General features: G+C 37.7%; 1 protein-coding gene across 1 annotated transcript in view; it reads right to left on the minus strand.

The window, feature by feature from the left end:
* Positions 1-1194: 1194 nt before the first annotated feature.
* Positions 1195-12992, minus strand: part of DSG4 (desmoglein 4) — a 37211-nt gene continuing 25413 nt past the window's right edge. Inside the window, exons 11-16 of the mRNA XM_023207493.2 lie at positions 11260-11478; positions 8166-8462; positions 6853-6992; positions 6636-6699; positions 4971-5206; positions 1195-3288 (exon numbers count right to left, since the gene is read on the minus strand). Of these exons, the coding sequence (XP_023063261.2) occupies positions 2521-3288; positions 4971-5206; positions 6636-6699; positions 6853-6992; positions 8166-8462; positions 11260-11478 (1724 nt within the window). The 3' untranslated portion in view covers positions 1195-2520. The remainder of the gene's footprint in view (positions 3289-4970; positions 5207-6635; positions 6700-6852; positions 6993-8165; positions 8463-11259; positions 11479-12992) is intronic.

A 12992-nucleotide genomic window follows, 5' to 3' on the forward strand; every position in this document is an offset into this window, starting at 1 on the left:
CACTCAGGTAGTTAGCATAGTACCCAATAGACAGTTTTTCAGCCCTTGCCCTTCTCCTTCTCTCCTTCCTCTAATAGCCCCCAGTGTCTATTGTTTCCATCTTTATATCCATGTGAACCCAATGTTTTGTTCCCACTTATAAGTGAGAATATAAGGTATTTGGTTTTCTGTTCCTGCAGTAATTTGCTCAGCATAATGGCCTTCAGCTGCATCCATGTTGCTGCAAAGGACGTGATTTCATTCTTCATTCTTTTTTATGGCTGCATAGTAGTCCATAGTGTATATGTACCACATTTTCTTTGTCCAATCCACTGTTGATGGGCACCTGGGTTGATTCCATGTTTTTGCTATTGTGAATAGCACTGCAATGAACATATGGGTACACGTGTCCTGTTGGTAGAACAGTTTATTTTTCTTTGGGTTTATACCTAATAACGGGATTGCCAGGTCAAACGGCTATTCAACTCCCAGTTCCTTAAGAATTCTCCAAACTGTTTTCCACAGTAGTTAGACTAATTTGCATTCCCACCAACATTGTGTTAGTGTCCCCTTTTCTCTGCAGTCTCATCAATGTGTCGGTTTTTGAGTTAACAAAAGCCATCCAATGCAAACTTTAAGAGAGAAATGCCCATGTCAGGATTTGCCACAGAATGGAGTGTGTACCAGACGCTATGTGGCTGGTTGTTGCTTGAGTGTTAAATCACCATGAGACCAATGCTCCTTAGCCACCCCATGGATTTCATCAGTTATAGAGTAGTAAAATATACTAAAGTGAGAAATGGATGTAGCAGCTGGCAGTATACATAATTCAGAAAATATCAGGAAATACGTAAATAACCTTCTAGCATTACAATGTTTTAGCTGTTCTGTGCTTATACTTCATAACACTTAAGTTTTTGAGAGACAATTTTTCTTCCAATTAGGGAATAGCAAAGAGTATGCAATAGGCAAATTTGGGTCCTCTTCATATCTGATGAAGTTATAGTATAAAAAAGCAAACTGGCTAGGGTATCTGAACAATGGGTTCAAGGCTTTGCAGCACAACTAGCTGGTTGGGGTCATTTAACCTCTCTATTTCTAGATTCTTTGTCTAGAAAATGAGAGAATTGGGTAAGAGGTTATCTGAGATGACTTAACTTCTACAATAGTTTTATTCATAAAAGAGCAAAAGATAAGCAAGAAGCACTACAATTATTTCCTTTCAAAAGGATTAGGCCTTGAAAATAAGTTTATTTCATTTACATTATCTCAGTCACATTATTGCTGCTGCTCTATACATATTTTACAGAATTAAGTAAAATTACCTGGCTAGTTTCTTTTTCTCAAGTCAGCTTTATGCCTACTAAAAGTAAGCAATCTATGATGTGTGTTTCCATTTTATTTATTCAACATAAATAGTAGTGTTGCAAACAGAAACACAACTTGGTAATGGACTTAAATAGTTGGTTAATTATTGTTGTTAGGAACTTAAAGCCATATCCCAGAGTTTTATTTTAAGTCTAGAAATGAATAGAAACTCTATGAAGGCAGAAACCATGTCTGTCTGCTTCACCTGTATATTCACAGAGCCATGACTAGCACTCAACACCTAGTTGCTTCTAAGTAAATATTGTTGAATATATGAATAACTACAGAGTGCCTTTGGAGAATATCTGCTTGCCAATTGAAAGCTCTATGATTCAGTTCAATGAAATTGATTAAGCCATATTTCATGTATTTTTCTGACATAATTGGCAACAGTAGGGAAAAAATTCCCTGTAAGTGGGGAAAACTCTAGTATTTCCTCAATAACTCTTTCAACTTTAGGATTGTCATAATTTTTTTTGCTATTCTAGATTAATTTACAGTTAATCTTATAAATCAATAAAGTTCAATAAAAATATATATTTTTTTCTTCAATGAACCATTTCCAGCGATGCTTTCAGTTGGCAAACTCTTTTCTTATTATATTAAGCATGACCTATTGCTTAATAGCACATAATCTTGAAAAATCTTTTGAAGAGACAAATGACTTCAGATATCTGAAGACATTGACCGATACTCTACGTTCCTTTTCAATTTCCTTTCAGAAATGTACATTTCATTCAATTTTTCAATTAAAAATTTTAATATAAATATTTCTCTAAAGAAAAATATGGCTGGTGGATGTGGACAGGGCTTCTTTTGTAACTTCCAAGAACAAGGCATCTTGGTTGACAAGATTGGTGTTACAGGCCTCAAGACCCATAGGATTCACAATGTGAGTTATGTGCTATTCATTAGACAGTATCAAGGGATGCGATACATTTTCTGCACATTTTTTGACACATTATTTAAAATCAGAAAGAAGTTTTAAAAGGCTTATCTAAAGTGCCTAGCCATATTCACCCTCAAAATGGTACAATCAAATAATGGCATTGACCTTAGAATATATGAGTATTTGTTGACTGTTAATATATATGGTACATTATATATCTTTGGTGGATGTATTTGTGATTACAAGGTGCAAGGTCTCCATAGAGAACACTGACCATAAAGCACTTACTGTTGGGTGTAATGTATGTTACCGTATCGTGTTACTGTGTGTCGAGATGTCATTGGGGATGTGGAGCCAACGGTTTGGCTTATGGGAAGGTCTGGACTCACCATTTGCATCACTTGAATTTCTGGCCCTACTAAAATATTGCCACTCATCACAGGTCCCATACAACCATCAGTCATGCTACTATTGCTCATGTCAGGCACACCAGGACTAGCCAGTACTCTCTCAGCATAGATTACATTGTTGTAATCTGCTAACTCAGCAGGTACACAAATATTCCCTTGAATATCATAGACAGGTGCCATTACTGCTTCGGTTACTACAACACTGGGTGCAAGTTGAGGATCAAAAATAATTGTAGTGGGTTGCACACATTGATCAGCAGTACCGTAAGTCTCAGTCACAATAATATCCCCATGAACCACGGGTTCCGATGCTGCCACTTCTTCTTGGAATTCAGCTTCTGAGGGAGTCAGTCCTGAAGATTCATTGACAAAGTAATTAGGTCCAAGCAAAGGGAGGTCAGTACTGATTGGTATACAAGCCTGGTGTGAAGGAAATGGTTCAATTTCTGTGTTTAAGCAGATCTCAGCAAGAGTCCTAAATTTTGGATCTACAGTTTCCATGCAGCTTTCATCTAAGTCATCCACAATCCAACTGCAACAACCAATAGAACCTACGGGAGACCCTACTCCCTCGTGGTCATAAATGAGCAAGCAGTCATTGGCTGGTCGACCTTCATCTTCATCTGCATAAGCATATGCTTTCTAAAATTAAAAGGAAGTGCAGAATTAGAAATTTCTTTTCCCCTAAAATAAGGAGGAATAACAGCAATCCCTCAGAGAGACTTCTGAGTTAAGCTGTTACGGAATAAACTGAATAATGGTATCAGTCACTCATTAAAATAATTGATACTATTCATGCACATTCTGTGATAGTATTTGTAACTACCAATTTTAAGATATAGTTTACAATTGCAACAACATCTTCAGCATTTTTTTTTTTTGTAAAGAATAATGGTGAAATTCATGTATCACCAGATGGGGAGTAAAGCAGGCTAACTGAAATATGAGATAAAATGGGTTGCTATTTAAGCCGAGTAAACTTACTAAATAGGAATTCATGAGGGGATTTATTTACTCTTGATGCTACTCTGTTAGGCCAACTCAATGTCTGTAGGGCTTTTTCTTTCTTTCTTTCTTTTTTTTTTTGTTGATAGACCCATGATCTTTTTTCTTTTTTCCATGGATACATAATAGTTGTATATATTTACAGAGCACATGGGATGTCTTGAAACAGGTATACAATGCATAACGATAAAATCAGGGTAATCAGGGTATCTCTCACTTCAAGCATTTATGATATCTTTGTGTTAGGGATGTTCCAGTTCTATTTTAGTTCTTTTAAAATGTATAATAAATTATTGTTAACTATAGTCATCCTGCTGTGCTACCAAATACTAGATCTTCTTTATTCTATCTAACAGTATTTTCGTACCTATTAACCATGTCCACTTTGTTTCTCCTCCCTACTACCCTTGTCAGCCTCCAGAAACGTCATTCTACTCTCCATCTCCATGAATTTGTTTTTTTCTTTTAGCTTCCGCCAATGAGTGAGAACATGTCAGGTTAGTCTTTCTATGCCTGGCTTATTTCACTAAACACAATGTCTTTCAGTTCCATCCATGTTGTTGCAAATGACAAGATTTCATTTTTCTATGGCTGAATAATATTCCATTGTGTGTGTGTATCACATTTTAGAAGTCCAATCATCCGTTGATGATTGTATTGGTTGATTCCATGTATTGGCCTCGTGACTAGTGCTGCAATAAACATGGGAGTGCATATATTTCTTTGATATACTGATTTCCTTTCTTTTGTATATATACCAGCAGTGCTATTGCTGGACCCCTTTTCTTAGTGAAGGTCAGTTGGTGAATAAGTCACTGGATTGAGAATAGGAGAGCTCTCTTAGGTCTTAATCTAGCACAAGTCGTGGTGATGCTGTGTTCCTGAGTTTTAACTCCTTTCGTTCCCAATTCTGTCTTTTTTATTTTCTCTTTTCTGTTGGAGGCTCCCGGAGAACATGAAGGACATCAAAAAAAGAGGTCATAAATGCACCTTTTTTCCCCCTTGATGAACATTTTCCTGCTTTGCTACTGCTATGGGAAACAAGGTGAGGAATCAAGGAAACAGAAGATAGAAATATGGAAAAGGGAAGTGGAGAATGATGAGGGGTGTGGCCTTGTTCACAGTACTAAGATGTGCTATGGCAGTTGAATATGAAATCCTGCGGCAAATTAGTATTTTGTGTTTTAAGGAGAAGTGAAATATTTTTTATTCAGGTTTGGGATAGGGTTGAGAATAACAGTTTTCAGAAGAGGTCTACTGCTATTGTATTTTACTATTATTATTCAGTCTCAAGACGATTTTGTGTGTCAGGGCATTACCTCCGAGAAGTAGCTGTCCAAGAAAGCCATGTTGACGTCGGAGTCAGCGTAGTCCCGCAGGGTTCCCATGGTAGAGCTCCTCTTCCTTGCGGCCCCTGAGGCCCCTGTGACTCCTGCGGCTCCTGCGGCCCCTGCCGCCATGAGGCCAGCGGCTGTCCCCATCCCTGTGTTGAGCTCCACTCCCGATACCCCTCCTTCCACCGTGCCCCCGGCTGCATAGGTGTTGGTGTAGATTTCTGAAAAGGGAGGATGTTGGTGGAACAGCGCTCGAGTTGCCTACAGCGCTATCTGCCTAAAACGCTGCCGCCGCCATCTGCGGTGCCACCACCACCCAGCGCTAAAAAGCTGACAAAGACCGATACGAGTTACACCGATACATCTCCAGGGTTGTTGACCAAAGAAAAGTAAATTAATGACACAGAGGGAGTCAGTGGTGGGACGTGGCCTTCCCACATTTGCACAGACTTCGCCCTAGACCTAAAGGTGTAGAACTTGCCAAGAGGAGCTGCAGGCAGGCGCCCGTTCCCGCCGTGGCTGCTGCGGGCTTGACCCATCAGGGAGCCCTCCAAAGCAAGGCCAGAGGCGTGATTGCAGAAACTGAGCTCATAGTCCTCCTTCCCTCCGGAACAGGACGGAGCTGGGCTCACAGGGATGTTCAGTCACAGAGCTTCTTTGCATGCGAAGGGCCAAACTTGGAATACTAAGAAACCATCAGAGAAAGCTCACATGCACTGCAGAATTAAGCACCCTTTCTATTTGGTGCAATCATTGCCAGATAGCTAAGTAGTGTGTTCAATATTCTTAGATATACGTGAGGCTGGTAAGATAGGAGAGGTTAAGACGCTCTCTTGAGGCAAAAGCTTGTCTGAATTTAAGAAAAGTTATTCAGTGTATTATTAGAGTACATTTACTGCCTTTTCTTTAGCTCTGTTTTTTTTTTTTTTTAAACCAGCTTGTATTATAAATAATGACTACAGTAGCATGTACTCTGTGCCAGGCACTATTCTAACGCATATTTTGTGATATATGTATATATACATATTTATATATGTATGTGTGTATATATACACACACATACACATGTGTGTTATACATAATAAAATAATCTATACAATATATGTATGATATATTACATATATAATATGCATTATTTACTCCTCACAGCAACACTTTAAAGTAGGTACTCTCATAAGCACAATTTCAAAGATAAGGAAACTGAGGCCCAGGGAGGTTAAATGTCTTGACTAAGGACTTATTACTACAGGTTGAACATCCCAAATCCAATAATCAAGAATCCAAAATGCTCCTATGTCTGAAACTTTTTGATCACCACGGCACAAAAAGATTGATTGAGCCAAACTCAAACTCATGGTGCTGTGCATTTCGGATAAAAGCTATGCAGCCCTTAAGCAAGTGGCAGAGCCGGGAATCAAACCCAAGCATTCTGCTTCCAAAGTTTGTTCTTTTAACTGCTGTGTCATACTTCACTGTCTGTAGTTTCAGATAGAAAAAAAAAAAGTGGCTACTTCAAACAGGTTACACTTCCTCTAATTATACTGTCAAAATATTGACAGACTTTTCCTTAAGATACTTTTACATGAAGTTGGTCTGGTTGAATAATTTTGAAAAATTTAAAAGGAAAAGCAGATTTTGGTGTCTACTGACCAGAGGAATCCATCCGATCCTGGGTATTTGAGGCTGTCATGGGCGCACATACATTTGACACATCCTGAAAAGAAAAATAAACATTTGAAAAACAAATGCTTTATGTTAAACATTTAAACACCGACATCTGTTCATTTTTGTGCAGCATGTAATTGTTAAGACAGGCTTAATTTCCACTGAAACTCCACACTTCTCTGGAAGGTGATAGTCCACTCACCCTGTCCTCCGGATGGGCCCCTTCAATTCTCCAAGACTGCATCACTCCTTCTCCGCCCTCAGGCACAGGAGCAAATCTTGTTCCCAGGCCTTCAGGCTGTCTCTGTTTGCAGCAACATAGTAGCAGCAAGAGTGGAGCCACTGCTCAAGAAAGTGACAACGAGTTTACACAAATTGCTCAGTTTAGGAAGTCACTGGATGAATCATTTTGGGGAGCATTTGGTGGCATTATATTTAGAACAAAAATACAAATATATGTAAGAAAATCTCATTTTTTTTCCCTTAGAGGATTGAGTATATATATCCAAGTTTATAAATACAACACCACCAAATCACATAGAACTTTAGCGCTAGATGGCAAGGAGTTTGAGATCAGGTAATTGAATTTCTTTACTGACAGATTAGGAAAGTAAGGTCGTCTTTAGTCTAAGACTCCTGAGCTGGTTGGGGCAGATACACACACACATGTAAGTTAAACACATCATGAATATATGTTATCAAGAGGATTGAATACAGGATTCAGCTATAGGACCTGGAGATAGGACCTTTCTTCAATCCTTATTACAGTTACACTTAAAATAGAAGTCAAACAATACTCACTAAATTTAATGGAGGTATTGACAATTATTTTAAGACTTGTTTATAGACTATAATGAAAAATTAAAGCCATCAAAAATGTTTAGCTATCCAAGTGTTTCTTCCAAGAGGAAATTTCCTATTTGTTACCCTAATAATCACCTCAATTCTATATTTTAATCCATAAATACAGACACTGCTTAAGTTTTCTAAGATTCTAGAATACACTCTGTTTAGTTCTTTGGGCCCACTCTAGTTGCTTTTCATAGTTTCCTAATTCTCTAGCATGGCATGCATTTTACTAAGTGGGTTAATTAAAGATAAAGAATGGAAGGATAAATGCTTGAGGAGGTGGATGCCCCATTCTCCAGGATGTGATTATTTCACATTGCATGCCTGTATCAAAGCAGCTAATGTATCCCATAAATATGTATACCTATTATGTACCCACAAAAATTAAAAATTAAAAACAGATACAAAAGAAGAGAATATCAAAGCTGCTGTAGTGATTTGCATGTGTTTCCCATTTTTAGGACTCTCCCTCACTCTAGCCTTTCTTAGTTATCGTTGTGGATTAAGCGCATATCCTTGTCTGCCCCATTGTTTATTTCTAAGCCACTCAAAAATTGCTAGAGATACCAAAAAGAAATGGCTACATGAACCTAACCATCCCAGCGAACCTCGTTACAGTCCTATTTTGAAGAATTGTTGAAAAGAAGGATTTAGTTGAGCACTTACAAAGCAGTAGCAGGATGCCCAGAATCATCATGCCGATCCCTGCTGGTCCAAGACCAACATTTGAAACTCCAGCTTGGTCTTCAGTGACAGGCCCATACGTGTCACCAGTTACGTCCTCTGTGTAGATGCCCGTGGCACCAGAGTCCAGGCACATGTGGTTGTCATCGCAGTCGCAGGCATATAACTGCACCATCTGTGCCAATTCACATGCTCTGTTATAACTGTCCTTCACCAGGATTGGGATTTCATAAGATCCTGGAGATAAAACCTGCTTAGCCGTAAGGATTGCTGAGGTAGCTGAAATGGAAGAGAGGAAACAGAACAGAAAATAAATGGAAATTCCTTGGTTGTTGGGGGGGAGAGGGGTGGTGGTGGTTAACTCTCCCTAATACCAAACATTGACTTAAAACACTTGATTTTTCATGCTTTCTTAGTCATAAAGCACCTTGTACTTTTTTTAACATTTAATTTATTATTATTATTATTGTTATTTTTGAGACAGGGTGTTATTCCTATTGCCCAGGCTGGAGTGCAGTGGCACAAACATGACTCACTGCAGCCTTGACTTCCTAGGTTTAAGTGATTCTCCCACCTCAGCCTCCTGAGAAGCTGGGACTACAGGTGCGTGGCACCATGCCTGGCTAATATATATATATATTTAGTAGAGACAGGGTTTTGCCATATTGCCCAGGTTGGTCTTGAACTCCTGTGCTCTAGTGATCCACTTGCCTTGGACTCTTAAAGTGCTTGGATTACAAGCATGAGCCACTGTGCCTGACCTTTTGTTCTTTTCTTTTCTTTTTTTTTGTTTTTTAAGGCGGAGTCTCGCTCTGTCGCTCAGGCTGGAGTGCAGTGGCACGATCTCGGCTCACTGCAAGCTCCGCCTCCCGGGTTCACACCATTCTCCTGCCTCAGCCTTCCGAGTAGCTGGGACTACAGGCGCCCGCCACCTCGCCCGGCTAATTTTGTTTTGTATTTTTAGTAGAGACAGAGTTTCACAGTGTTAGCCAGAATGGCCTCGATATCCTGACCTCGTGATCCACGTGCCTCGGCCTCCCAAAGTGCTGGGATTACAGGCATGACCCACTGCGCCCAGCCTCTTTTTCTGTTTTTTTTTTTCTAACATTTATAACTAATTTTTAAATAAGTATTGCTTATTGCTGGATTGCTACTTCTACAATGCAGGCAAGGACCTTGTTGCATCTTTCCGGAGCAACAGTACTTGGCATATAATATACATTCAATGAATATTTGCCCAATGAATAAATAATATTAAGTTGAAAGAAAATATTGGAAGTCTTCTATTTAGGATTACAGTTTACACAATAACCTCCTTAAGACTGTTTATATGTATCTGAGTCAAAATTGTTGCCCTTTCACTTAAAATTGTTCAAATTCGCCTAATTCTTTGTGCTATCATTGCCTATGAATTTTTATAAAACATATTGTCTAAAATATTGGTTGGAATTTATTTATTTATACAAGGAGTATTAAGAGATGATTAAATTTACAGCTAAACCATGAATAGTAACTGATTGATCCATAGCACACAATATTTTTTATTATGATGGTTTATTATCCTCAGTTAGCTAGATAGCAAGCCAGATTTGGTGTCTACCAAAACCTGTGCACAAGGTAAAAATGAGATAAGACAATGCCACACAGCACATTAAGTAAAGTTCATTCTGTTCTAAAACACCAGCATTGAAACAGGTCTCTAGGAATATTATCTCCTAGATTATCCTAGGTTAAAAAAGATAACCTAGTGTGGTTATCTTTTTTATTGGCAAACCTGTAATAACTATAATATTATACCTCCATGCAGAACATTTTTTCTTATGTGTATAATCATAATATCTAGGATCTGAATGAGGAAAAAAGTGGTTAGCAATTATTATTATTTTTGAATGGGCTATTGAGCTTTATAGGAGATGGCATATTCAGAGTTGACTTGATATTAATGGAATTGCTTTAATGTGATTAACTTTAAAAAATATTAAAGTGGTTTTGTTGAAAAGAGCTAAAGTTTTGATGGTAAAAACAAATTGCCTAATTGCTCACTTTGACCAAGTCTTTATTGGTAGTACTTTTCCTACCATATTTTAGGGTTCCTCCATTCTGTAAACAGAGGCGCTTGGTGGCCTCAAAGAGGCGGGAAGTGTTTCCTTTCACCCTGGGCTCTGTAGTCTGATGGCCACCGACTAGCCCATGAGATTTTCCCTGTAGCCCCACATGAATATGAGATTAGGGAGCTATCTAAGCCCAAATGGGATCCTCTCCTAGCATTTTCTTTTTTATTATGCACTTAACATTTTAGGAAAAAGAACCTAAGGTAGATAAAATGTTATGTTATCTGAAATTTATTCTTAATTTTTATCGATGTCAGCCATTCAATTGTATGTAGCTATAGTCAAGATACATACACATACAACTTTGTGATCTGCTTTTCACTTTACTTTCTTTGGTTTATGCATTCTTTTGTATCTACATACTTTGTATAATTCTAATTTTAATGGCTGTATATTAGCACATCTTAATAATATGTAGTATAATTTGTTTAATCATTCCTCTAATACTGAGCAATTCGGATTTAAATTTTTACCCTTAAAAATAAGTCTGAACTCATAGTTATTGTTAAAAATAATTTAATTGATCTTATGTGCTCCTGAGTAGTAAATGTTTAAATGTAGCTATGGGATATATGAGTTTCAGAGACGTTTATGTGATTTGTCTGAGTTTATTCAGAATAGGGAATTGTGACATTCTTAATTTATGAGTTTGTTAATGGTTTTGTTTATTTTAAACTGAATAAATATTGGTTTAATGTCCTACCTACTCAAAATGATGGGTAAACTGATATTTATCTACTACTATTTGTAAATGCAATATTAATGAAACATTTTGACTCTTATTTCAGTTCAAAATTTTGTCAAATATCCTCTGTGTACATGAAAGATTTTTTTCATTTAATGTTAATATGGCAAGAATTGTGGAAACAGAAATAGAATGTTTTATTAAGTGACTTGACACATTTTTTGGTAATTGTTTTGCTTTGGGACTTAAAGTCCGAAAAGCAAGCTTACATTTCACTTACCATTTGTTGATCTGACATCCCACATGTCAGCTGTACCTGGTGGCTGATCAACAACACAGAAAGTAAAGGGAGACCCATAAGAATGTTCATTAACAGAGATAAGGACTGATGGGGAGTCAATGCAGATGGTTCTTCTTTCAGGAAAAATGTTTGGACAGTAATCGTTGATATCAGGAACCTCAATACATACGGTTCCTGTAGCTGTTTTTCCAGAGCCATCTGAAAGAGTAAGTGTCATAGGTGTTGAGGTAAATGGTGTTAGGGAGAAAACTCTTTCTCATATCCCCTGATGATGCCATGGAACTTGTAGGAAACATATACATGACTTGGGAGGCTTGACAGGTTCCTGCCCGCTTCAGCGACCCAAAGTTACTCTTCCCTTTGTGTGCTACCTTCCAGCCACACTGCTTCTTTTGAGTTCTTTAAACAAGTTTCTCTTTTTACTCTGGACTCTGGCATATTCTTTTCACCCTTCCTAAAATGTTTTCCATCCTCAATTCATTTTGCTAATTCTAACACATCCTAAGGCACAAAATCAAATGTTCTTCCTCAGAGAAGGTTTACTGCTTTCTAGTCTCACCCTGTTCCCATAAATTAGACCCCCGGATCAGTTATGGACCTCCATTCAGGATGCTCACTGAGTCCTGTGTTTGTAGAAATAAGTACAGTTGAAATAAATACTTGTGATGTTTTTCTTCTTTGTTCACTGTTTATTTTAATTGCATTGGTTACACGCTATTTCTTTCAGAAATGGCATTTCTGAAAATAAATATAAGTCTATTAGATTTTTCCCTAATCCACTTGAAACAAGTTTTTGGATAGTATAATTTATCAGAAAAGGCCAAAGACTAAAGATTAGGAGTACAGGAGCTTTTTAGTTCACTTTTCTACTCTATGTTCTGTTACAGTGAATAAAGAATTTTTTTTTGCTTGTTTTTAACTTGAAAAAAATCTTAGGCTTCTCACTTTTAAACCAGAACATTGTCATCTCTAGGGTACTTTAGTAGGTCATTTTCTGAGAAAGCAATAAATTCCTTTTACAGACATTTTCTGTGTGCCTAAGTAGTAGTCACTGAGGTAACTGAATGAGAATAAACTGAGAGCCTAGTATAGTCTATATGATTTTGTATAATATGTTTATATACCCTATTCAGCATTGGACCTGATTTCACTGAAATCAGGTGATGAAAGATGTCGATTTCACTTAGTTTCTCATTAGAGAGCCATCAGATTATTCCACAGATTGTTTTATTTGTCATTCTCTGATCTTTGGTAGCTCTTCTATTACCTTGTGATTGGCAACCAAAGCTCAAGCTATTGCTTATAGCATTTGCTCCCCAATAAAGTTTGCTCTTCCTAGAGGTCTGTCTCTTCACCTGATGATGGTGTGTGCTGAAGCAAACTTATTCCAACTATTCAGATTGCTCTGTGCCAGTGCAGACACTCTGCTTAGGTGAATAAACAACCAGCTTTGTTTTTGGATTTCTCTTGGTACATTTTGATAGCACTTTCTCTCTCTTTATTTGCTTGGAATGACTAATTATTTGTTCTAGCATTTGAAGATTTTCACATATGACCAATATGCAAACATAGGGTGCAATCAACATGGTTAGAATCCATTTTCAAATTAGATCTTCCAGAATACTGATAATAAATAGGACAATGTTATTTATAAAACTGACCCAGGCATTAAAAGTTACTCGCCACAGGGTGAAGCTCAGGATGCATGGACG

Source organism: Piliocolobus tephrosceles, chromosome 18 (assembly GCF_002776525.5).
Source record: "Piliocolobus tephrosceles isolate RC106 chromosome 18, ASM277652v3, whole genome shotgun sequence".
NCBI classification, from domain to species: Eukaryota; Metazoa; Chordata; class Mammalia; order Primates; family Cercopithecidae; genus Piliocolobus; species Piliocolobus tephrosceles.